The sequence below is a fragment of the Kwoniella mangroviensis genome, assembly GCF_000507465.2.
Source record: "Kwoniella mangroviensis CBS 8507 chromosome 1 map unlocalized Ctg01, whole genome shotgun sequence".
NCBI lineage: Eukaryota > Fungi > Basidiomycota > Tremellomycetes > Tremellales > Cryptococcaceae > Kwoniella > Kwoniella mangrovensis.
In genome coordinates, this window is record NW_027062533.1 from 2,576,542 (window position 1) to 2,601,771 (window position 25,230).

The following is a 25,230-nucleotide window of genomic DNA, read 5'->3' on the forward strand; positions in this document are numbered from 1 at the left end:
GTGATCAGCTTCGACTGACTGACTGGTCATTACGGTTGCAGGATTTTGTTCGTTGGATTAGATCAAGCATAAGTACAATATTGCATAGATGTATTTGTCTATCTACTATACCTAACTGAGTTCTGATATCGCACGAGAAACAAATTTCACCATGTCCCAAGGAATCTGACCGAAAAATGGGTTGATGAGAAATGATGCCACGCTACACTCTGACTCCTCCCCAGGGCTGTCTTCATCATCACCTCTGACTCTTTTTTGAGCTACCTCTGACTCGTCAATCTCCTTTGCAGAGACTGTATAACTGCTGTTTGACCAGGTTTTAGAAGGGTAGATTTGAGTGGTTGCAGGTCTGAGTATACCCTGGGTCTTTCGGGGATAAAGAACTTCCAGGTGCCCCTCCTTGGCTGTAAATATGGCATTCCCGTGACTTTCAGAATCCCCAACATTCATGTACCAAGGAATCTTGAGGGGGGTTCTCATTCGACTATTATAATCTGGATCATCCACGGTTACCTCGAGGACTGTGCTAGCCGGACCAGAACGTTTCCTTCCTGATGCTACCCCAGATAGATTCTGGTCCTCTGTGGTCACAGTATACTTCTTGCCGAGGATTACTTTCGTCTCTCCTGGCATGATTGTGTAGTGGGTTCTGAGTTCCCTACCTCCACCAAGCTCTTGGTGAGCAGTTGCCTTCACGCCCAAATTATCAGTTAAGATCGATACGTCGCCGAAGATGCTTTGTCGGCCTCCGCGGATTCGACAGGATCTAGTGCAGACCCATCTTGGGGATCGATCGTCATGGTGGATATGGTATCTGAGTCCTGATAAGGACTATCAAGACTGGGCGAAGAGGTGGACTGGCAACTTACGCGATAAATCCTGTGTGCTCAGAGGGTGGTAAATATCGGCTGATGACTCACTGTGCCCTCACTCCCTTCAGACCGAGCTACAATGACTGAGGCTTTATAACGAGGAGCGACGAGTATCTGATCAGGTTTGATTACCTTTGAATCTGATGAAGTGCTGTTCTCTGTAAGGAAATGAAGTCTAGTTCCTTCACCCTCGTCAGAGATGGTCCATCTGTCGCCGCAAAGATTCAATGCACTACCTTCCGTCAGATTAAAAGAACGTTCGTCATTATCACCCTTGATATACTTGATCTTGTAAAGACTGGATAATGACATGGCGTCTATCGAACTTAGAGTAAGGTAAAGTCGAAAGTTATGATGAGAGGGGTCACGTCGAGAAAGCACCTTAATAAGTAGAATCTTTCTGGATACTTATAATCAACATCGTGCATATGCTATCTACTACACCTGCATATGTCGATCCTTTGCCCGGTAGAAGTATCTCCAACAAAAAGGACTCCGCCATGACGACGATGAGTCAAGGGATGTCGTCCTGCTTTCATTTCGCCAGTGACGTCAAACGTGCGAAGAAAATATGTATGGACCAAATCCAGGTCTACCCTTCCTTTGCTGGATGATAATTACGTCGAAGCAGGATTTATAAAAAGGAAAGCCGCAAGTGGCTGCTTTGCATCGTCTGATTGAATCAAATAGACTTCTGTGGGTCATCTTCGTATGAAACACCCTCGTCGGTCCCATCTGGACCGCGGACGCTTGGGTATATACTTACAGGGAAATCCTACGATCGCGTAAATGTTCTTTTCCTTTCGTCCACACCAGTTGTTAATTTGCTGATCAACTATCGTTGATTGTTTCCCACCGAAATTTCGTATCAATATTCATTCAATAACCGCTCTAAAAAAAACCTCACAATGAGCTTACCCAGCGATAGCTCAACAGCCGACCCGGCAACTGACCCCACTCCATCCTCAGGTGATGCTCCAGGCTCCAACTCAAACAACTATCTTATTGCTTCTAGTTTGAAGAAGAATAGCTCATCGCTGGGATCGGATACTGTGCCGATCAGGTTCTTGCTCACAAGGTATCTGACCGAACCTTACAGAGGACCTCCAGATATGAGTTACACCAAGGCTCATCACTGGAGATTGGTGGCAGGTTCTCCTTCCAAGGAGAGCCTAAAAGATTGGGATACGTTTAGCAGAAATTTAAATGGCAATATGAAACGTCATCTAAAGTCGACGATATGTATCAATGGAGAGGTCAGACCGGAACAATATCCTGATGTCACCGATCAGATAGAAATAACAGAAAGAGAAAAGCTTTTCCGTGAAGCTCGAGCAATATTCTCGGATTTCTTCCCGGCGGAAGGATCAGGCTTGTCAGGATCAGCTGCCACATTTGAATTAGAATGCGTTGGTATCGAGCAGTACCTGCGTCGAAGTCCGAAGATTTCAGTGGATAGCTTGAACCCGCCACCATATGACAAGGTTAAATATAAACAGGAAATGACTGCCCGAAAAGGAAGGAGTTGGTTTCTCCTCTGAAATGTTGTGATTAATCAAGTATCTTATCCTGATTGCCTTACACACGATACATAACTTTAGTATCTCTTTCATGACACATTTTGTCTCAACCAAAAGGCTGCTGTGCTTGCCGCCACATTTCCCCTTTTTCTATGCTAATCCACAAAGCGTGACATACAAATGACAAAACTCATCATCCTGTGAAGCCATAAGTATCCTGTTTGGATCCCAAGGCCCCGTCCATCATGACGTACAGTAATGTAAGGACTGGAATGAGTACTAGTGACGTTTTAGAACCTAAATAGACCTACGCAGCGCTGATAGAACGAAGAGTCCACATCTTGAAGCAGTCTGTTGTCTGTCGGCTCGTTATCTTCTCCAGAGCAACGCTTTCTCTTAAAATATCTCGTTCACTATTTCCTCCCTACGGCAAATCCTCAAAGCGCAGCTCACACGATGACTTTCATACCTTCAAACGATTGTTTCCAAGCTCACCCCCTCGTGTCTACCGCCACGCCAGGATGTCATGAAAGTTCATCTCAAAATGAGCATGACGGAAAGAATGCAAGCATTGCAGATACCACTTTGACGAAAAGCGAAGAAGATGCACTGGACCAGGCAGGCACCTCGCAATTGACTCAGCACTCAGCTTCCCTTCACTCCACGGACAGGTTAGGAATCTCAGGTCATGGCGAGACTGCCAACAAGACAAAGATGACACTTCTCGTCACCTCATACATGTTACGTCCTTGGACAGGCAAACCCATGCACGGGGAAGATCTAGCATGGGCAATGAGAGATGTGTGGACTTTCAATGACAGCCCTCCGCCCTACAAAAAGATGATGAATCGTTCTAGGAGGTACACCGAAGGGCTCTCATACGAAATTGAGAGAATTCTAGCTGGGCAATGGTCAGTCAACCAAGGAAACGATCCAGTCATTTATAAAGGAATAACGGACACAATCGAAAGCATATGCATCTCCAGTCCTGACAAGATCACTCAAGAATCTAAGTCGACTCATCTCCCGCCCGAAGTGGCACCTACTCTTGCTTCAGAGATTGATGTCAAGGTCCTAAATCCAGAATCATTCATGCCGTTTGACCCACCAGTGCCTAAAGATTGGTTGAGACAGCAACCTTACGATAAGGATGAGTATAAACGATTCCTAGCAAATATGGAGAAGCCCTCTTCACAGACAAACCAGGAGGATACTTCGGCATGTGTTCAGCGCGAGCCGGATCTGCTTTGAAGATGATTATTTCGAGGTCATCCTGGTCACCTAATGGATAGTTACAGGGAAACGTTTTGAGCTAGGAGATATAGGCATAACAGCACACGTGAATTAGCTGATTACGAGTTTATGAGTATTGGCGAAATGTAGAATTTATCTATCAGGTGTATGGTCTTGTGTGATACAAATGCAAATGCCTGGACTTATCAGCATCCTGCTATTTGGTCGCACACTTTTGTCAGACAAGTGATCGAGTTCATCCTTGAATGCTAAAATGTCGTGAGCGCCGATATCGTCGGCTCGACCACTACAAGTAGAAGACATGGTCTGATCAGAGCATTGTCTTATCAGAGATGCGCACTCTTTCGTCATTGAAATCCAGAACACCTGAAAGACACGAGCACTCAGTGTGTGCACTGCTGAAGATCAAAAACATTTGTCAAGCTCACTAGACGATGTACTCGACAAAGGTGAATGTCCTTGTCTGAAAACTCGCATAGTCACGCATGATGTTGCTTTCCATAGACCCATTACGCCGTCCAATCACTTTCCATTCATCAAATTATTCCATTTCGTTCTTATTCATGAGCTTGAAACCATTTAAGACCTTCGGACGCTCTACACAAACAAAGGTTCGCTGGAAATGTTGTCATTGACATCATACTGTAGATCCTTCAAGGTCTCTCATTTCCCCAACCTTCCGTCAACAGAGGAAATGCTATTTTTTCATTTTATTGGAATTACATTTTGGGCTTCTACACTTCCGATGACCTTTGTATCTCGCAGAGCTCTCTGTTCTCAGTTTTTACTGACGACGGAAACCCCGAGCGAATCATAAAACTCTCCCTATTGATCAATTCTTGAATCACGAACCTAAAACTAATCCTGATGAGATGGCATTCAAACCTTACGATAAGGTCAAATACAAGGAGGAAATTGATAGGTTATCTGGCAGTTCCTTCTCTATTACTTTTTAGTAAGATCTGCACTTGTAATTTTGTACAGTACGAGGAAATTCCGAGTACAGTAAAGCGAATAGTACATAAAATTCTCTGTTGAGTATAAGTACATTCATCTTAGGTAGAGCAGTCTGACCCTTCCGAAATGGACGGACAACTTGATGCATGGAATGGGTGACGAATGTGAGCAGCTCTTGATCTTCTATTCCATATTGGCGTTATGTGAACAGGTTATCCAGTTCAAATAGCAGGTCCTTCTGACCCCACCCTATAGCTACCGCATGGATGATCAACCAGCATCTAGCCAATATCTGATCTACACTATCACCAATTTCTGTCTTCTCTCCCGGAACCTCAGTTCGATCTTGACCGTTGGCTTCGACTGTACGTTGTTGGTTATTGAGCCCCTCACCCAGCACCCATCCTTCGTTGATATGTTTCCCCACTACACCAATGATATACCTATGACCAGCAACTTTCATCGAAGCTCTAGCTAAATCTCTCAATATGGATATTTCCTCCGAAGACAGCTGAGTGTCCGTTATAAGCAGTAAGCTAAAAATCCAGTTGAAGTAATTTGAAGATAGGTGGTTCGTATTTTGAGGATGACGCGATGAGGGAGAAGGCGTTGAGATGCCTGGTTGATCAGGTGGTAAGTCGGGGCCACCCGGGAGGGGAGGTGGAGATTGTTCGATGGATTCTGATAACCAGTGAGCGAAATGGGATAGGATCAAGAGGGCTTGGGACTGGATAATATGAGGTGATCAGTCATATTGGTCAGATATATGAGGATGATTCTATTATGACTTCCCAAGAAGACAAGAGATGAGAGTCGATAACTTACTGAATTCAATTTCCTCAACACACCTAACAGAGGTTCCCTCGGCGCTCCCACAACCTTTTCATTCCCTCTACTCGTTTTGCCTATCACTACATCTTCTACAACCTCTGCTTCCACCGCTGCTTCCTCATCCACATCCATCCCCTCTCCCATAGCAGCATTCATCATTTCTTCTTCTGTCAATGCCGGTTTCGCTTTCTGTTTTCCTTTGGGCTTTCCCTTCTTGGGGTTCGATTGATATCCGTTGATGTACGCATACCAATCTGAGCGTCGAGATGCAGGCGGTATACGAGGATAATCAGATGGATAGGAAGATGTGGATGAGGAAGATGATGATAGTTGAGATTGGATATGCTATTCTCACCCCTTCAGATCAGCTGAGAATTCTATCGAGAAAAAACAGATGACATACCTTTCTATAGCCTTGGTAATGAATCGGAAATAATTCCTGCCAACTCTCTTTTGGTAATGCAGGATGTCTTGAGCTTGACCCGGTTTTATTGGAGGCGGATAGAGAGGAGGGTAAGGTGGGACCGATCAAATCAGATCTGTAAGGGTTGATAACGGTCTTGACAAATGGTAGATTCTGATTGTCCCGATTTGCCATAGCCAGATATTGAGATCCGTCTATTGGTTCACCACTGAAATCTTCTGGTAGTACTCCAACAGGTAGACACTGTGATCTTGGGTTGTCGATCAACCCCTCATCTTCTATATCTTCAATTTCCACTTGTTCTTGATCAAGCTCATCATTGTCAAAATTCACTTTCGATGGACCATCGGGATAGTCGTATTGAGCTTGAGTGTAGGAAGTGGTACCTCCTGATTCCATCTCTTCGAGTGCTCTCTTCCTCCTTGCTTGAGCTTGCCCCGGTCTAGGCATCGTGTATGGTGCTGTCAATGTTGTCTAGGTACATGTGTGCATAGTGATAGTCAAAGCGATAAAGTGAACAAATACTCATGATCACCATCCCAACGAGGAGTGACGGAATCAAATGTTTTTGTTGTAGAGTAAGCTGTGATCGATCTAGGCACGGATTTCTCTCTTCTTTGAGTCAATATGGAAAAAAAGTCTGTATTCTCAGATCCCTACATCATCCGGTGCAGTCATCTATATCTCTTCTTCTTCTCCTTGGTCATCATCATCACCAAGCAAAATGTCATCTTTCGGCAACAACTACCGTGTACACACATACGGTGAATCCCACTGCAAATCAGTCGGTTGCATTGTCGACGGTGTTCCTCCTGTAAGTGGTCGTCTGAGGAGCTTTCCAGTCGGCCTGCGCTAATTCATTTACCTTGCATGATATAGGGACTCAGATTGACAGAAGAGGACATCCAAGTACAGTTATCCAGAAGAAGGCCTGGTCAAAGTGATATCACAACTGCAGTGAGCTATTCTTTCCTCGAAGAGGTTGAATGTTGAGAGTCAAGCTCACTTTTGAGAATCTGTGCGTAGCGATCTGAATTCGACACCGTCCATTTACAATCCGGTACGGAACATGGTGTAACCCTCGGAACACCTATTGGTCTCTTGGTTCAGAACAAAGATCAACGACCACATGACTACGCCGAGACCGACCTGTACCCTCGACCTTCTCATGCCGATTACACCTACTTGGCCAAATACGGTCTGAAAGCTTCTTCAGGTGGTGGTAGAGCCTCAGCGAGAGAGACTATCGGTCGAGTAGCTGCGGGTGCTATAGCTGAAAAGTACCTCAAAGAAGCATTTGGTGTGGAGATCGTAGCTTTCGTTGCTTCCGTAGGCAAAGTCGCTCTGCCATTCGCTGAAGAAGAAGATGAAGTGTTAGGTAAAGAATATATGGATTTAGTCAAGTCGGTCAAAAGGGAAGAAGTGGATAAGGAGATCACTAGGTGTCCTCACAAGGCGACCAGTCAGAAGATGGAGGAGGTGAGTGCATAATATAGATTATTGTTATTTGATATTCTTTCTTTCGTTTGGAAATCATCATCGTTTCTCTATCCTACACGTACAAGACTACTGGCTGTATACACACTGCATGTCTCTCGTCCATACTCCTCTACGCTCTCCGTCAATCAATGCCCTCGAGACTTGTTCTGACATCGATGTTTTCTCTAGACCATTCGAGCTGCCAAAGCCAAAGATGACTCCCTCGGAGGATCCGTAACCTGTGTAATCCGAAACACCCCCGCCGGTTTAGGAGAACCAGCATTCGACAAGCTAGAAGCCGTCTTGGCTCATGCAATGTTATCTATCCCATCTACCAAATCGTTCGAGATCGGATCAGGTCTTAGAGGAACCACTTTCCCAGGATCGATACATAATGATCCGTTCATTGAAGGTGTGGACGAACGAACGGGAGAAAAGACTTTGAGGACCTCTACGAATTGGTCGGGAGGTATTCAGGGTGGAATTTCGAATGGTGAAGATATCTACTTCAGGTGGGTTCACTCGTCCTTCTTCCTCAATCTCTACGTTGTCGCCCAAGTCGCATCTCTTCTGATCATTGGTTCCCGTCCCTCTTCTGTCATTAAATCCACTGCACAATTTCTGGAATTACTTCTGTGTGGTCACCACTCTTCAGTGTGATATTCTGATGCTAATATACTTGGATTAACTCAGAGTCGGCTTCAAACCCCCTGCCACCATCGCTCAAGAACAACCCACAGCACGATACGATGGATCAGCTGGTGTCTTAGCTGCTAAGGGTAGACATGATCCTTGTGTGGTTCCCAGAGCCGTCCCTATCGTTGAAACAATGGCTGCTATCGTCATCATGGAGTGAGTTACATCTGACAATTCATCTCCTCGCACAGCATCCAAGACCTGCGCCGTACAGCCTACGACAGTAGCACATGACTGACGGGATGGTACGTGAATGTAGTATGGTTCTCCAACAAAGCGCCAGGAAATCAGCTGCCTCCCTGCTTCCTCCTCTCACTCATTTACCACCTACCATGGTTCTCCCAGGTAAATCAACCGTGCAAGCCGTTGTGAATGGTAAAGATGTAGGGGAAGTGCAAAATCAGAAAGTCGGTGAGGAATAGAATATATCGGCTCGTTTAGATTATGGTATCTTTGTAGATAGAGGATAAAAGAAAATGCATTTGGCTATACCGCTCGGCATGCACCTCTTTCTACTCCCAATCCTGCATTCATCAAAATGATACTCTATGACGGTGTCCATGATCACTACATGGATAATACAGGTATGAACGAATACCTGACAAGTGATCTAAAGAGAATCCTAGTGATTATTGATCTCATGATATATGCAGCATCTCCTATCAGCCTGCGAAATACAGTGCACGAGATTGCGAATCGATGACTGACCTTCCGAAGTGTTGGGAAATTTGATATCTCGATCAAATCAGCGATTTCTCCAGATGTCAGTCTTCCTACTTTGATTTTCTGACCGTTACCCGTATCAACGATGATCTCTCTGATACCTTCCTCGGATTTATCTCTTGTTCTTATGAATTTTGAAAACAAGTATCGTTTGATTGCTGGGATAGAAGCTCGGTTGGATCTCCATTTGGCAAATCTCGATAACCTATCATACCGTAAGGTATTTCACGCACCAGAATCATACAGTAATAAGCTGATGGTACATTTGGGCTTTGCTTGACAAATGAACTTACTGAGGATAATCTCTTCTCCAAATACGTCCAAGGCGATCTTGTCACCTAATTTGAAAGCGTCTTCTAGCGTCTCAACATGTCCTTCAACATCCCAATCCCAATCGAGTCCACGTGAGGCCGAGGCAGTTGCGCAGTATACCCTATATTGTACTTGTGCTGGGATCAATCGGTTAATAACGATTTTGCCGTGTTCTAGAATGTCAGATTATCCAGATGTCAGCGAAAGCTCACGATCCCGAGATAAAGGTGACTCCTGTTTCGGACTCACCAAATACAGATAAAACATATTCTCGATCAGCACATTCGACCCAAGCATTTTCGGTCATATAAGGGACCTTGGCAGGACTTCGTTCGGAAATGACTAGACCTCTCTTGTTCACGTCTTCGGTCATGTAAGAAACGTCAAAAGAGTCGGCATCGTGATCTGTGTTTTCCTTGTATGCTATATAGTCCACCGTCAATTCCTCTCATCAGTCGAGATACATGCGAAATTTGCAACATGACCCAATGAATAGTATACTTACGTGCTTCGGGGCTTGCAAGGCTCAGTCCATGTGACGGAATTTTGGTTGGTTTATCTTGAAGTATGATACCACCAAGTGTAGGTAGAACGTCCACCGAATCTGAACCTAATCCTCGATTGACATCGGCAAGATAAAGGATATGACAATTCACCTTGTTCGTATGAGGGGATAATCGAAGACCCCTTCCTACCTGCAGAGGCGCAATGGAAAAAATATGTCAGACAGCTGAAAATTTTCTCGATCTATAGACGTTTACAGTATGAACCTTACCATCTGTACGAGCAAAGGTCTGCTTTGTGTTGGACAAACATCCAGTATACAATCGATCTGTCAATCACACAGACTGCAGTATAAGCTTCACTGGTCCTGGTTTATCAACCAGGTATATATTGTCCCATGATTAGGATCTGAGCAAAGGCTGAAACACTCACTCACCTCAGGAATATTCGTACCCTCGGTCATAAGTCTGCAATTGATCAAGACAGGGAATACCCCTTTCCTAAAATCTTCAACAAGCTTTTGACGTTCTTCCAATTTCGTATACCCAGATATCCCTCTTGCATCTATACCTGCATCTTTGAATGCTTGTACGAGATCTTCGATGTGTTGACGATTGACGCAAAATGTCAATGTTGATCTTCTCATAGCTATATCATTCATTCAAACAATCAAGCCGTCAGTATCACTTCCAAATCCTGTCGAATGATACGGTATGTGAGAAATGGTGGGTGCCGTATACTCACTGCACTTTTCCAACCACGTCCTTACTACCAATTGATTAACTTCATGGGTATTGACTTTTCTTGCCAAGGGTGTAGGACTGAAATCATAATGCTGATCGTTATCGTGAATGCTCTCTTCCTCTTTGTTTTGGTCTTGTTTTCCATTTCTACTCTTTCTCTTTCTACCTTCTTCCTTCGTCCTCTTCTTCTTCTTCTTCGTCACACTGTCCAAGTTCAAAGTTGCTTTCACTGTCGTTTCGATATAAGGAGATAGTATACCATTTTCCAGCATGTAGCTTATATCCTGATGATATACGAGTTTCTGATATACGGGAAGTAGCGATAGTCCATCATGTCGGGCGAGTGTAGCTGAGAAACCTACTATCGGTACTTTGGCGAATGGGTGTTCAAGGGTGAATGGCTCGATGTGGGCTGGTAAATCGATCTCTCGATTGAAATGATAGAGTAGCTTAAGCCATCTGAAAGATAGACGTAGCAAATCAAGTTCAAGTCATGATGTATTACCCACTGTATTGTACCCGGCTGGAAGGAGAGAAAGAGCGACTCACGACATTGAAGCAGAATGATGAGATTCATCAACGACGATGAGTCCGAACTCGGATGGATCATATTTCGATAAACTATTTGATTTGCTCAATGTCTGTATCGTCGCTATCGTACTATTTTGTACATCCATAAACGTGTCTTCTCGGTGATTATGAGGTTTAGATGTAGCCTCTTTTGTGAAGAGAAGGATGGTACAAGTCATATGAGACGGAGAGAACTCACATATCAGCTGTACCAGGACTCATCCTGAACCCCTGCTCGACATCGACTGACCAATCTTTGCCCAAAACTTGCTTGATCTCCTTTTCAGCTTGGTCTAGTAGCTCAATTCCATCTACCAATATCAATGTCCGGTGCCGACCCCAACCGTCGATACGATCCTGCTGTTGATACACTAGTGGAATCAGATTGGCGAATATGAATGTTTTTCCACTTCCTGTGGGCAACTGAACAGCGACTCTGGTCAAACCATCGCGAAATGCACCAAGGCAAGCTTGGATGGTCTCTTCCTGATGTTTGTAAAGATTCCTTGGTGGCCCATACCGCTCGATGCCAGTCCGCTTTGCAGGATCTTCGCGTTCCTCAAAGTCTGTGCAGACAGGTTGACTACTTGATGTTTCTTCTGATGCGACTTGCGCCGAGAGAAACCTCGTCCTCGTCAGGACAGCTCTGAGATGAAGGAATGATTGCCTGTTGAGTGGTCTGTATGTGTTCGTACGCACGAGCGCGTCCAAGTTCATAAGGACCGGTGATCGGGCGAACATCCGTTGGACCAAGAAAGCTCGGAGCATGGTAAGGGATATAGGAGAGTTGTGCGCACAAGCGAAGAAATCAGAATGTGACATTTGTAGAGGAGACAGTGCATTGAGATGCATCCTCTGTATATCCTTACATCCCCGTGAATGCTGCTTGTGATCCTATACCCTATACGCTGCAGCTTCACTGATGGATTGATGGATATAATCATGACATGCAGACGATCCATGCACAAGTGCCACCGCCATGGAGATTGGTTTCGACGACCACGTGGCTCCCACGTTTAGCAAGTACTGACTCCAACGGTCAATTGGCAACTTGTAAATAACCTCTTGCTTGTCCTCTCTTTGCCGCCCATCTGTCATAAACCTCATTCCTTCTTCTTCCTCTTCTCAGACACGATCCCATTCCTTTCTTCTCTCAATCCTTCAGTGGACAAGCAGTGTCACATTGAAACCTGGCTGATCGCACAACAATACCAACTTTCATCTTCGATTGATATCACCAAGACAAAACGCAAAAACGTAACCCCATCTCAGTTCTTTGTCAAAACAACTCAACAACAACATGTCGGAGGAAATAGGTGAACAGATAATCGTGGATTTCCCGCCTCGATCCGCACATCCGCAACGGTCTACACCCACCAAGCAGCCTCAGCAACCACCACCGACATCCCAGGCGGAAGCTGGACCGTCGACTCGTCGGAGAACGCGTACTTCAGATGTGTCGATGAATGGAGGAACGGTACCAAAGGTGGAGGTGCAGTCTGGAGTGAAGGAACCGATAAGATATATACAACCCGATCATTTGTGAGTGCATAATCATCCATCGTCGACCACTCTCATGTGTATGCATGCAGTGACTGATACCTAACATGTAGCTATCCGACAACCAATAATCCAAACCAAGCTGCTATTGCTCGTAATTTACCAAATATAGGAGATGGGTTGTTATCTCCTGAAGATGATCCTCAAGCTTTGAGGGGTATACCAGTATTCAAACCTACCATGGAGGAATTCCAGGTAAGTAAAGACAGCTACGTTGCACTTCACGTTCTCAGATACTGATCACGATGGTTGGTGACAGGACTTTGAAGCATACGCAACAGCTACAACAGCATGGGGACAATATTCCGGGATCGTCAAGATCATACCACCTGAAGAATGGACTGAATCCCTTCCGCCTATACCCAAGAATGCCTTGGCGGATCAGAAGATTAGGACACCTATCCAGCAGAATTTTCTCGGTTCGTCAGGATTGTTCAGGATCGCCAATGTGCCTAAAAATAAGAATAGACCCTTGTCGATAAAAGAATGGTTCAATAAATCTAATGAAAAGAAACACACCGGTATTGGACCTAGGGACATTGGGAAGACTTTGAATAGAGATTCGAAGGAAGCTATAGAGTGGCGAGCGAGGAGGAATGCGGAGTTGAAGAAGGAAAAGGAAGAAAAGAGGTTGAAGTTGGCTCAGAAGAAAGCTAGGAAAGCAGAAGCTGCTGCTGCTGCCGAAGCTCATGCTCAAGAGGAAGACAAGGCGGAGGCTCATAAGGAGGATGAGGATGTGGAGATTAATGGGAAGGATATCGATCATGATCCTTCGACGACCGTCCCTCCCCTTGATCCATCATCCAGTAACTCTGCTCACTCTTCGCCAGAACCTACGAACCCTACTACTCCCAAAGCCGAGTCGTCAGATCTCGAAGACCAAGTAGAACCATGGTATAAATCGTTCAGTCCTTTTGAAGACTGGTTACCTAAAGATACCAAACCTGAAGATTACACTTCGGAAGCTTGTGATGCTTTGGAAAGGCATTTATGGAAGAATTTGTCCTTGGGCGAACCGAGCTGGTATGGTGCTGATATGGAAGGTGAGTGACCTGTTATTCCACACTCTGCACCGAGTGTCTAAGACCTAACTGTGTCGCATTCATCAGGATCCCTCTTCGTTGATGATAAAACACCATGGAACGTCGCTCATCTGCCCAATCTGCTGAATCGATGGGATTTGAGACATTTACCAGGTGTCAACTCGCCGTATTTGTACTTTGGAATGTGGGGTGCATCCTTCGCTTGGCATGTCGAAGATGTAAGCTAGACCCTCTCACTGGTCGAATTTCACGCTGATGCAAAGGGAATAAATAGATGGATCTCTTCTCTATCAATTACATACACTTCGGAGCTCCGAAATATTGGTATGCTGTTCCTCAGTTGCAAGCTGAGAAATTTGAACGTGTCTTGCAGGGTGAGCGATCTGTTTCTCTTTTCACTGAGCAAAAGGGCGTCGTCGACTTACTGGTCGGCAAAAATTCTGTAGGCTATTTCCCGGAAGAATCAAGACATTGCGACCAGTATCTTCGTCATAAAGCTTTCGCAGTCTCACCTCACCGGTTGGCCAATGATGGTGTTCGTGTCAATATGCTGGCTCACCATCAAGGGGAATTCATTATAACCTATCCTCGAGGCTATCATGCCGGATTCAATCTGGGTTTCAACTGCGCAGAAAGTGTAAATTTCGCTTTAGACAGCTGGGTTGAATTAGGCAGAAGGGCGAAGGCGTGTCAGTGTGTCTCTCATAGGTAAGTCAGCTATCGTACCTCTCATTGCGATCTCCAGATGATCGATGTTAGCTTATCTGGTCCTGAACACGTCCAGTGTACACATCGATGTTGATGAGATGATAGCCAAAGAGGAGAAACGATTGAATGGCGAACAAGAACTACTAGATGCTATTGCAGAAGAAAGACAGAATAAAAAGCCTCGTAAACGAGCTGCTACCGAACAGTCTGGCAACACTCCACGAAAAAGGGTCAAGCGAGGACCGAAGATTGAGATTGCAGATGGTGAAGGTGATAAAGCTCTTGAAGTGGATGTGCAAGACGAAGAAGAAGCGAACCATGAAACTGAAATACCAGTCATGAGGAAGAAACGACCTAAATCTGTCATCGATTTTTCACCTAATCGACCAAAACTGAAACCAGCTATTGTCCAAGAAACCCCAATTTACCCATGTCTGTTCTGTCCTTCGCTGGATAAAACAGGATTGGTACTTGTTCTTGATCCCACGGCGCACATCAAAAATATCTGGAAGCCCCGCACAGAGAAGATCAAGGTACATCATACATGCGCTCTTGCGATGCCCGGAGTAGGCATAGAGGATAGAGAAGTCGATGGGAAGCTGGTAACTTGTGTGGTGGGATTGGAGAATATAGAGTCTGCGAGATGGAGCTTGGTGAGCTGGTATGATACGTACAAGTCTGCGACACATAGCTAACAATCAATTTGCGTATAGAAATGCGCTGCATGTGAAGACAAACGTCTGGCTAAATCTGGTGCCAAGATACAATGTACGAAGGTAAGCTAGCTTTGCGCTGTACCATTGAATCAAGCTGATGATGAACATTCATCGCAGGGCAAATGCCCAAGGGCGTATCATGTCTCATGCGCCAAATCCCATGAGGATATCGCATTCAATATATGGGAGGTGGAGACTCCTATCTTACTTGCAGAAAGAGAAGAACCATTACCTCCTGGACAACCGGTACCTACAGAAACAGATATCAAAGTTGATTTACTTTGTCCTCAACATAATCCTGTGAGTCCACCTCTAACTGTCACCGAACGACATTGAACCGAGCTGATTAAGTGAATTTTCCAATGTAGGACATGAAAGCTCAACTTGAAGCTAGGAAAGCTGAACATTTCATGATGAAGGTAATGGCCCTTCCAACCGGTTCGAAAATTAAGATCAAGCTCAGGGGCGGAGCGTCGCTGGAGCTGGAGCTTGTGGAGATCAGGGAGCAAACGCAGGAGATTTTGGTTAAGGACGATGCGGGGTGAGTAAATTCTCATTCCTCACCTACTCATACGTCAACCTCGCTGACGAGAGACAAATCCAGACAAACCGGTCTCTATCCTTGGACAAGCATTGACTTCAGACCTGCCCAAGTGAAGACGGAGAATGAGTATGGTGAGTGTTATTACTATGAGATGATTCAGACTCACGCTGATCGCCCGGCGCGTAGCCCGAGTCCATACCCACACTCGAAAAACGTCTGAGCATTCTGCGACAACCAATACGCCATTAACGGCTACCGTTTTACCGCCTCCACCGACCGCTGAGCCAAAGCAGACCCCTTCTCAAACTGCTAACACTGTCTCCACCCCTTCTCAAGCACGTCGAGCGAATAGGCATCATGAGTCGTATCATCCCAATCCTGTCATTCACTCTGCTCCACTACGTGTAGAGCAAATGCTCAACCCGCAGAGTAGTACACCCTCACGCGTGATTCTGTGCGAAGCTCCTCAAGCAGCTTATCATCCATCAATCCAGATTCATCCTCCTCCCGCCTCTCACTCCCTTCACCAGGTACATCCTGTGCATCCGTCAAATCCGTACATGAATGATTATTACGGTTCTACCTCTTCATCACTCCACCACCCCGCTCCGACCATGTATCATCACCAGCAGCCTTATCCGCCAATTATCCCTTACAACTCTCGAGATCCTTATAATGGTCAGCTTTTAGTGTATGATCGAGGATATCATGTGCCCAACTATCCCGTTTTGCCAGATACCCGGCGATCCAGTCTGACAGATTACCCACCACCGCTCCCCGTTGCGAACGGATACCATATGCCTTCATCTCGTGAATATGCGGTACCGCCACTTCAACCAGCACACTCGAGAAATCACGCTGCTACCTCTCAAACCGCTATTGGATCTTATCTCCCAGCATCATCTGCTGGTGGTCCGTCATTTCAACCAGGTTCGACTCAGCAGGGACATCAGCAGTCAACCAATGGATCATCATCCAATGGAGTAGGCAAGATTGATCTTGGTCTACAAAGGATGCAGAACCTGATGAGCCACCTTCGACCTCTCGGTGTACCAGCAATTCACCTAGCTGGTACCAATGGGAAAGGATCTGTCTCGGCGATCTTGGAATCGTGCTTGATGGCAGCTGGTATGAACGTTGGTCGATACAACTCCCCACATCTGATAGAACCAAGGGATGCGATTCGAATCAATGGTCAACCACCCTCTAGACAGGCGTATAATGATGCTATCCGAACTATCGAAAGTGTCAATATGCAATACAACCTTCAAGTTACTACATTCGAAATTGCTACAGCGGCCGCTTACCACATTCTCAACAGCATGCAACCTCCCTTAGATGTCATGATCATTGAATGTGGTATGGGTGGGGCTCGAGATGCTACCAACGTCATACCAGCCGAGGTCAAATTGATAGCCGGTCTGACTAGCGTAGGGTTAGATCATACTTCTTTCTTGGGAAATACGATTCACGACATCGCTTTGGAGAAATCACAGATCGTTCCTCGCGGTGGCATCCTGGTAGTTTCACCTCAGTCAAATTTAGATGCTATAAATGCAGCTCAAAAGGGATCTGCATCAAAGCGAGCTAGAGTCATTCAAGCTTCCAGGTCTATCGAGATACCCCGCAACGTTCCACCGCTATCTTTTCGACCATTTGTCAGACCTTCACCGAGATTGATCAGGACCGAATACCCATTTACAGATAGTAGAAAAAGAGGTATCGAGACTGAACTGCATTTAGGTGGTGAACATCAATTGGATAATCTCTCATTGGCAATATCAATCTTGCATACCCTCAGAACCGACCAACGGTCATTGGGCATCCAACCGAAACTAGCTGGTTTATCAGATCAGGTGCTTCAGTTCGGGGTTAAAAGGACTGAATGGGAAGGCAGATGTAGTTGGATGAATTATCGAGGTCGAATACCATTACTGGTCGATGGAGCTCATAATGAAGATTCCTCGACGTCCCTTAGGAGATACATCGATTCGTTGGTATTTGAGAAGTACACGAAGGTGAAGAAGAGATACATCATCAGTCTTTCGGCTAGTCCAGGTAAATTACCTGACTCGGTTCTGAAACCACTTTTAGAGAAGGAAGAAGATGTCGAAGTGATTTTGATGGAGTTTAGTACACCTATTGAAGGTATGCCTTGGGTAAAACCTGTCCCCTTGGAACAATTATATGAGGTGACGAAAAAGATGGTCGGCGGAAAAGGACAGGTAAAATTTGGTGGGAAAGGATTGGAAGGTTTGAGGAGTGTTTTAGATGGCTTGTTTAGCAGTGGACAAGGAGAAGGAGAGGATGAAAGGTTGAATGTCGTCTGTGGGAGCTTGTATGGGGTTGCGGATGTTTATAGATTGATGGGTTAGTGTGCGTGAAAGTAATCAAAAAGTGTTTTGTCAGATTATCTGCGTAGCTGGGATTTGTCTCCTGTCATTTGGTATGTTTAAATTAATTGGGTTGTATGTTCCTTTTCTTGAGTCAAGTTGGATGTATGCAGTAATTGTATTCAACAAAAGGACCTGGTTCTAGATACATTCGTGTATACGTACAATTCTGTACCGGGAGTGCAATGACATTGACAGTGCTCAAGTCAGTTTTCGAGTGAAGTGGCTGAAAGTACAGAGTATGGGGGTGAGACGAGTGGGAGGATTTTTGCGTCATTGTAATTCTGACCAGGTCTCTCTCTGGCAAAAGCACGCCTAAGACTTGTACGTATTTCAGGTGACTCATGTGCAATGATGAGAATGGAATGTGCTGTAGATTTCGGAGGCATGCAAATTAGTCTATGAGACATCAAAGAGGAATGTCATGTGTGAGTCTTAGAGCTCAGTAGGACACCTGCTGGCCGTCTACGGTCACGGTAGTGTTGCATGGACATTGCATATATAATGTCTTCGTAAGGACATATAACACCAGAAGATATAAGAAGAAAAAGGTGTCTTCTTGGGAACGACCACTCACACATATAGATCTATCCTGCAGTGAATACAAAAATACACCATGGGATCATCCAATGATAAATCCCTCGCTTTTCGGCGATCTCTCACCATCTCTCCAGATGACTTACCTAAATCGAAAGAATCGTTAGAATCCAAGATATCCTCTATCTCTCTCCTGTCTACCCCCTCCACCCTCAAGCCAACTTCTAGCACCGATGAACCCCATAAGATCAAGGCCTCTGCGGAAACTATCAACTCTATCGAACGTACACTCACTCCCATGCCACCTCCAGCATCATTCGCTACCGTTGGCCCAACCCACGATGTATTAGGTAGACTGGTCTTTGTTCCTTCTCTGCCTCCTCCTGAGAGAGTTAAATGGGCAAAATACTTTCCTGGAGGATACAATAGCGCTCTCCAAATCCCTTTGAAGGGTAAGAAAATGATGTATGCCATCCAGGCTATAGGTGGTTTGGCAATTTTATTCTACGGGTACGATCAAGGCGTCATGTCTGGTGTAGTCATCAATACTCAATTCAAAGAACTTATGGGTGTCAATTCCTCACCTCAGACTCAGAGGGACTCAGCAGCCATAGGAGGAATAGTAGCTATCTACTACCTCGGATCGATGATTGGTGGTTTGGTTGGTGGATACCTAGGAGATAAGATAGGTAGAGTGAAAACCGTCATTTTTGGTTGTCTGATTGGACTCATCGGCGCTACACTTCAAACTTTCACCATGTCATCCACGTGGATGTGCCTCGCGAGGGTAATCAGTGGGTTTGGAACGGGACATTTGAATGCGATTATACCTGTTTGGAGTAGTGAGGTTGCGGATCATAATGCCAGAGGATCAATTTTGGCTTTTGAGGTAAGTGAAGAATGGAATGATAGAACGACGATAAAATGGATTAATGGAGGATGGCCGATTTTGATGTGGATTGTTTGATGTAGTTCTTTTTGAATATTGGTGGTCTAGCATTTGCTTATTGGCTGGGTAAGCTGGCCTCTCCAGTTTCTCACGTAGAAAATGTTGGCCTAGACAGCTGATATACTGATTTATTGCTTGAATAGAGTTCGTACTCAAGTATACTTCTCATCGCTCACAATCTTTCATCTGGCGATTCCGTAAGCTCATCCGTTAACTTACCGCATACATAGGAACTCTTCCTTCAAATCGCAACGACTGACAAGAGTACATGTTTAGCTCTCGCATTCCAACTTGTATTCCTTCTCATCCTCATCGGTCTATTCTCATTCTTCCCCGAATCCCCAAGATGGTTAGCGAAAGTAGGTAGAGAGGACGAAGCGAGGCAGGTTCTGGCGGTGTTGAGGACAGAAAATGGGGATCTGGATGACGATAAAGTAAACCAAGAAATGTATTCGGTGAGCCAAGCCTTTTGGATGTGGTGTGTTGGGACGGCAGAAGTAGGCGATTCGTATTCGTGGCTGATTAGTAATGGTGGTAGATCAAGGAAGTCGTCGATGTCGAGCGAAAGATGGAATCTTCAAACAACTACACCGCGATGATTTTCGGATCGTTTAAAAATAATGACAAAGGGAATACGTTACATTTACCAAGACGCACCTGGTTGGTCATTGGTTTGCAGATTTGGCAGGAACTGACTGGAATCGGTGTTGTCACTGTTTGTAAGTGGCACCATAACGGAACTCCTAGGTTACTATATAAACTGATAATGTTTCCGACAGATGCTCCTACCGTGTTTCAATCTGCTTCTTATACTGCATATAAGGCTGACTGGTTGAGCGGCGTGAATAACATTTTCTATAGTGAATATTTTTTTTTCAGTATTCTAGTCAGTCTTATAGATACCTAACATACTGATTGATGTGCTATTCATGTCATACAGTGTTCTCAGTGCTTGTGGCGGTGTTCACTCTGGATAGAGTAGGAAGGCGAGTCACCTTGTATTGTGAGAACAATCAGGATTATTTCCGCCAGTCAACAAGAGGGGTACAACTGACGAAGCTCCGTGGTCTAGGGGGAGCAATCATCATGGCGATCTGTCTTGCACTCTGCACAGTTGGTGCTAGGTATGCGATCCGAACAGAGGGTAAAGAACAAGCCGCTTGGGGCGCAGTCGTGGCTGCTTTCACCTTTATCTATACTTCCACTTTCGGTGCTTCATGGGTGAGCGGGTGGCTTCTATTGATTAATCGGTTCAAGGCATCTTGCCGTCGTCCTTCGAATGCCATAGTGTTCCATTTAGGAATGACGTTGGCGATGGGACAACCGGTGTCGGACTGACAGAAGGGAACACCGCAAAATGAATTGTACTGACGTCTTACACTCTAGCTCACTGTTCCGTGGTTGTACCCTACCGAAATTTTTCCCTTGTTTGTTAGAGCTAAAGGAGGTGCAGTCAGTGTAGTTGGCTGGTCTATAGGTAGGGCTATGAATTCGCTCTCTGGGGCTTAACGGGATTAGCTGATAGGAATGTTCTCTTAGGTAATGGTGTGGTGACTGAGATCACACCGTTCTTGTTCAACGCCATGTGAGTTACAGTATTTGAAGCGGAGATGGGCGATTTTGCGGCTGAAACCCTGATAGTGGCGAATGGACTTTCCTCCTTTTCTCATTGCTTAACGTCCTGGCTATTCCATGGATATACTTCCTCTGTAAGTCGATAGTCACAGGCAGCAGGGTAGGTGGCTGCTGACAAAACCTTGGACCTTCCTATCCAGATCCGGAAACTGCTGGTCGATCGCTCGAGCAGATGGACGTTCTCTTCGCTCAAGAATCCATATTCGTACACCGTCAGCAGAAGATGCCCGAAAGCTTGGAAAAGGCTAATCCGGAGGTATATCATTGTGAGTATGGGTGCCGTTCATAGAGTTGCGCTCGAAGATTAACAATGATACTGGCGTACTGTTAGCGATGGAGACTGGTAAGGCTCAAGTGACCGAGCACGTTGAGATAAAGCAGGAGAAAGTTGTTGTCATCGACTCGGTCCCTACTGAAGAAAGGCATTAAGTTCCCTTTTTGAGTCTAAAAGAGGCTAAGAGGACTCTTATACTGAATGAAGGGATGAATGGATGGATCGATGGATCGATGATGATGTAGTCACTACTGCTTAGTGCTCGTAGACGATCAACTTGGTACATGTTTGATGACAGATGAGAGAGCATGTAAAATGTCTTTTGTCAAGGAGAAAGGATAAAGTCCTTCTCCCAGAATAGGTCATTTGGGTAGCTCCTACTCCTCGTTGATATACATCAAAGAAGGTATACACGTTAGCAAACGTCCACAAAGGATAATGGAAACAAAACTCCTAGTGAAACAAAGGTAATCTTATGAGCAGGTCTTCGCCGAAAGCACAAGGTTAGGAGGGATCTAAGGAGATATTCACTGCCTTCTCCGAAAGACTGTAATTCACAGGGTCAAAGTGGGTGAGCTGAGAGACAAGAGAACGATCTTACGGTAGTCCAACGGATAAATGCTAACTTATTTATACAGTTCAACTGTCTCCACAATTAACAAGCTCTCTGTTCGTAACCTTCAAAACTTACTCGCAACACCCTCTTCCATACAACAATCATAAAATGCTCATCATGTTCAGTGAATTCCTGTTCTCATTGCAGTCTGCCTTTGGGTCTAGCCTAATTTTTTCACTTTTCGACAGCCAGTTTTCTAACCAGCTCTAGCGAATTTCAAGTCAGCGTGAAACCATCTCACACTGCCAAATGCATGGGAATCAAATTTGACGCCCAAGGCAATTTCCTGATCGGCTGGGATCAGGGTCAATCCAAGAATGATTCCAACTTGTGGCTTGCCAGTGGAAGGGCTAGCCCGTCCAATTTTGTAGAGAGGTCCATCGATCTTGGACCAGGAGAAGGCTTTGGTGATGACGTTGACCACTCCACCTACTGGTTAAGCCGAGGGCGAGGTCTCACGAGTTCAATAATCAAAGTTACTGCCAGAGATCAGCGACATAGTGCAGAGGTAATGGAAGGCACCCTCTCACCTTTCACTTGTCCTACTTTGACTCTGGGCCATTATGTTTTCTCTGTGGCATCAAAAGAGCCCCCCTCCGATGCAGAAACCCCCGACGAAGCCGCGCTCGGGAGCCAGCTGTTGACGGAGTTGGACCAAGCTACAAATAATTCAGCATGTGCTTCATGAATGACAAGCCTTTGGGTGTAGGCATTGAGGCGATACATGCTTCTTTTACTGGTCATTTTTCTATGCATAGTCATTCAATTACAGAGTATGGTTATCGCAGGATCATCACTGCGGGTACTCCTCCGATCCTGTCGGGGCATACTTTTCGTGCCAATTCCCCGGATTGTAAAACACTTGCGGGTCTATGTGGCCCTCACCCTCGATAATCCTCAAAAATTTGAGATTGCTTGTAGAATTGTGATTCACAAGTAGCCTAAATGAAAATCTATGGAAAGTACGGAGTTTTTTGAGAAAGGGCTCCATATATTCAAAGCGCACACTTGGATAAGTCCTACCAGAAGCTTACTGCATTTCGGAGTCATGATTTCATACGATACACAAGCATACTAAGGATGATACTGATGACGACATGTGCTCATCGTCGATCGAGGTCATGCAGATGTGTGAGAACACATCCCAATGAATTGATCCGGCCTTCTTTCTGTAAGCACGCAACACAGGTTTTCAATAATATACAAAGGATGATAGCTCATCATGACCTGTCCTTTGTTGATTGTCTTAAGCATTCTCCTCCATCCTTTTTACCATTCCTCTTTGTCCTTTATTGGTTTCCACCTGGGCATTGAGGAGTAGTCCTATTGAGCGAATTTGCCGGTGAATATCTATAAATAGGGTATCTTTGATGTGCGTGTGACAGGGACCCAGCTCAGCTTCTGCATACCACGATTGCTTTTTCCACTCTTCTGCCGCTTTCCGACTGAACGATCGAAATTTCAAAGTACCAGCCACTACCAGACAAGATGTCTTGCGACTCTAACACAATCAAGATTAGCGTGAAGCCGTCCTATCTTGCCAAGTATGAGGGCACCAAGTTCGACGAGAATGGCTCCTTCTTGTTGAACCCCGATACACAGTGCGACTCATCCAGAGGTCCATATAGCTTGTCTAGATTCGTGAGAAAGACAGTGAAACTCGGGCCGGGCCAAAGTTATGGTAGCATTTACCCACACACATACAGATTAAGTCGAAGAGAAGATCCCTCGGACCAATCGGTGGATGTAACAGTCATTGTGGGGCCTTGGGCGAAAGGAGTAGCTTCGGGAACCCTGTTGCCCTCAGATATCAGCTTGACTTTGGAGCACTACACCTTTTCCGTAGGGTCCCCAGAACCCACTCTGAGGGTCATATTCGATAAGTCTGTCGTTTATGACCAGCACTTTGTAGACGAGAATGGGTGTTTGAGACGAGCTTCCGACGTTGAAGGTGTCTCTCGATTCCAGGATATAGACATTCCCTTGGAGCAGGGTGATCCTCATCACATTGGTGGCTACACCGCAATGATGGTCACCTCAAAGGATGATCCCCAAATATGTATTTGCCCTCCAGGATGGACGGAAGAGAAACCGACGGTCCTCACTCCGGCCGAGCCATCGGTTGACAAGGCTGACTTGACTTCCACTCTGTTGGACGACTGAAAATGATCAAGATTTTTAGTGGATGCGATCTGGTAGTCGGTCATAACTTGGTGAAAGACTATCAGAACGTTAGGGTAGTGCGACAATCTATGGTCGAAAACCACAAATATTGTCATGCATGATGTGGGATGTTGAGTCCAAGCCCTTTTTTTTCGTGCGATCAGAGATAATGGCCGAATTTTATGAAGCTGCACAGTAGCTGCTATGCCTGAGTGGCGGATGGCTGTCACAGAAACACGGCGATTGAAAAAAGGTGCTAACATCTTTATCCGCCGTCAGTTTTCCCATAGAAGAACTTGAGGGTTAGTAGGTAATGATCAGGATATCCCCTATGTGCATCGACATCAGATGACTACAAGATGCGGTTCGGAAGCTTGGAATAGACCGAGGGTTTTTCGATTATAGCATAATAATCATACCCAAAGGAGAAAAGCACCACTCAAAGTGGAGAATCTGAAATGATAGGAAAGCTAATTAGTGAGTGAAGAGCAACAGTTAACGGACCTCGAAGCATTGTCAAGGACGGAGAAGTATCTCGTTAGCGCACTTAGGGATGTGCACAGGTCTGAGTGGGATGAATTGCTTCTTACCTCTGATGACCTCAGCGCTACCGTGGGCCTGTACTCTTTCTCCATTGAGTAATAGCAAACGGAAGGAGGTAATGACACGGGAGTAGATGGAACATCACCTAGTCTCCAATGACCATCTAAGGAATCGTCAAGTCGATAAAAGATAATTTGATTTGTACAGTGGTAGTATATAATGATACGGTGTTACAGGTCTGATCGCCACATTTTTAACCCTTTAACATAGGAACCGTATGTACTCCGCATGGGAAAATCTCCGCTGGTTCCGTTCTCCCCGCTTTTCAGGGCTCAACTCAATCACAAGGAACGACTTGTTTGTTCACCTCTTACAGTAACCTCTCGTGGGTTGTGTACCTTGCGATTTGCAATATGATGTAAAAGCAGAGACTGAAGACTAAAGACTAGCATGATGCAGTCTAAGCCCTAGACGGCCTAGACTCATGTGTATGCTAAATTGTAATGAGATGACCAGAGGTCATATGACCCTGGTGCTGTCGCCCCGACGGCAATTCTTGGTTTGATCGGACATGCATGGATACACTGCATGTTCGGACAGTGTGTGTGTGATCTGGGTCTGATTGAAGAGGTCCATGCGTTGATCAAAGGATGAATGAATTGGT

The 25,230-nt window shown here is 45.3% G+C and overlaps 11 protein-coding genes across 11 annotated transcripts; 7 read left to right on the forward strand and 4 right to left on the reverse strand.

Annotated features, from left to right (window-relative positions):
* Positions 1-111: 111 nt before the first annotated feature.
* Positions 112-633, reverse strand: I203_100944 (uncharacterized protein; the record flags this gene model as incomplete). The annotated part of the gene is made up of 1 exon (XM_019145907.1): positions 112-633. The coding sequence occupies one exon, from the start codon at positions 631-633 to the stop codon at positions 112-114; it is 522 nt and encodes a 173-aa protein (XP_019004466.1).
* Positions 634-710: 77 nt separating this feature from the next.
* Positions 711-1,184, reverse strand: I203_100945 (uncharacterized protein; the record flags this gene model as incomplete). Its single annotated transcript, XM_019145908.1, has 2 exons — positions 711-857; positions 921-1,184. The coding sequence occupies 2 exons, from the start codon at positions 1,182-1,184 to the stop codon at positions 711-713; spliced, it is 411 nt and encodes a 136-aa protein (XP_019004467.1).
* A 596-nt stretch (positions 1,185-1,780) lies between these two features.
* Positions 1,781-2,413, forward strand: I203_100946 (uncharacterized protein; the record flags this gene model as incomplete). Its single annotated transcript, XM_019145909.1, has 1 exon — positions 1,781-2,413. The coding sequence occupies one exon, from the start codon at positions 1,781-1,783 to the stop codon at positions 2,411-2,413; it is 633 nt and encodes a 210-aa protein (XP_019004468.1).
* Positions 2,414-2,848: 435 nt separating this feature from the next.
* On the forward strand, positions 2,849-3,643 carry I203_100947 (uncharacterized protein; the record flags this gene model as incomplete). Its single annotated transcript, XM_019145910.1, has 1 exon — positions 2,849-3,643. One exon carries the CDS (start codon positions 2,849-2,851, stop codon positions 3,641-3,643), a length of 795 nt encoding a protein of 264 aa, XP_019004469.1.
* Positions 3,644-4,802: 1,159 nt separating this feature from the next.
* I203_100948 (uncharacterized protein) lies at positions 4,803-6,308 on the reverse strand (the record flags this gene model as incomplete). The annotated part of the gene is made up of 3 exons (XM_019145911.1): positions 4,803-5,330; positions 5,429-5,779; positions 5,838-6,308. The coding sequence occupies 3 exons, from the start codon at positions 6,306-6,308 to the stop codon at positions 4,803-4,805; spliced, it is 1,350 nt and encodes a 449-aa protein (XP_019004470.1).
* Positions 6,309-6,582: 274 nt separating this feature from the next.
* Positions 6,583-8,455, forward strand: I203_100949 (chorismate synthase; the record flags this gene model as incomplete). Its single annotated transcript, XM_019145912.1, has 6 exons — positions 6,583-6,672; positions 6,738-6,815; positions 6,885-7,337; positions 7,527-7,849; positions 8,031-8,189; positions 8,293-8,455. The coding sequence occupies 6 exons, from the start codon at positions 6,583-6,585 to the stop codon at positions 8,453-8,455; spliced, it is 1,266 nt and encodes a 421-aa protein (XP_019004471.1).
* Positions 8,456-8,881: 426 nt separating this feature from the next.
* I203_100950 (uncharacterized protein) lies at positions 8,882-11,653 on the reverse strand (the record flags this gene model as incomplete). The annotated part of the gene is made up of 9 exons (XM_065516771.1): positions 8,882-8,961; positions 9,050-9,241; positions 9,318-9,491; positions 9,574-9,763; positions 9,844-9,900; positions 10,009-10,220; positions 10,317-10,774; positions 10,865-10,975; positions 11,085-11,653. 9 exons carry the CDS (start codon positions 11,651-11,653, stop codon positions 8,882-8,884), a joined length of 2,043 nt encoding a protein of 680 aa, XP_065373589.1.
* Positions 11,654-12,185: 532 nt separating this feature from the next.
* I203_100951 (uncharacterized protein) lies at positions 12,186-17,831 on the forward strand (the record flags this gene model as incomplete). Its single annotated transcript, XM_019145914.1, has 12 exons — positions 12,186-12,427; positions 12,499-12,640; positions 12,705-13,488; positions 13,555-13,706; positions 13,763-13,862; positions 13,935-14,196; positions 14,273-14,849; positions 14,910-14,972; positions 15,030-15,212; positions 15,281-15,453; positions 15,517-15,587; positions 15,643-17,831. The coding sequence occupies 12 exons, from the start codon at positions 12,186-12,188 to the stop codon at positions 17,829-17,831; spliced, it is 4,938 nt and encodes a 1,645-aa protein (XP_019004473.1).
* A 634-nt stretch (positions 17,832-18,465) lies between these two features.
* On the forward strand, positions 18,466-21,399 carry I203_100952 (uncharacterized protein; the record flags this gene model as incomplete). Its single annotated transcript, XM_019145915.1, has 13 exons — positions 18,466-19,275; positions 19,359-19,401; positions 19,479-19,532; positions 19,612-19,790; positions 19,874-20,054; positions 20,115-20,195; positions 20,276-20,338; positions 20,408-20,556; positions 20,722-20,812; positions 20,875-20,920; positions 20,977-21,044; positions 21,111-21,236; positions 21,302-21,399. 13 exons carry the CDS (start codon positions 18,466-18,468, stop codon positions 21,397-21,399), a joined length of 1,989 nt encoding a protein of 662 aa, XP_019004474.1.
* A 714-nt stretch (positions 21,400-22,113) lies between these two features.
* I203_100953 (uncharacterized protein) lies at positions 22,114-22,548 on the forward strand (the record flags this gene model as incomplete). Its single annotated transcript, XM_019145916.1, has 1 exon — positions 22,114-22,548. One exon carries the CDS (start codon positions 22,114-22,116, stop codon positions 22,546-22,548), a length of 435 nt encoding a protein of 144 aa, XP_019004475.1.
* An 800-nt stretch (positions 22,549-23,348) lies between these two features.
* I203_100954 (uncharacterized protein) lies at positions 23,349-24,023 on the forward strand (the record flags this gene model as incomplete). Its single annotated transcript, XM_019145917.1, has 1 exon — positions 23,349-24,023. One exon carries the CDS (start codon positions 23,349-23,351, stop codon positions 24,021-24,023), a length of 675 nt encoding a protein of 224 aa, XP_019004476.1.
* Positions 24,024-25,230: the final 1,207 nt, after the last annotated feature.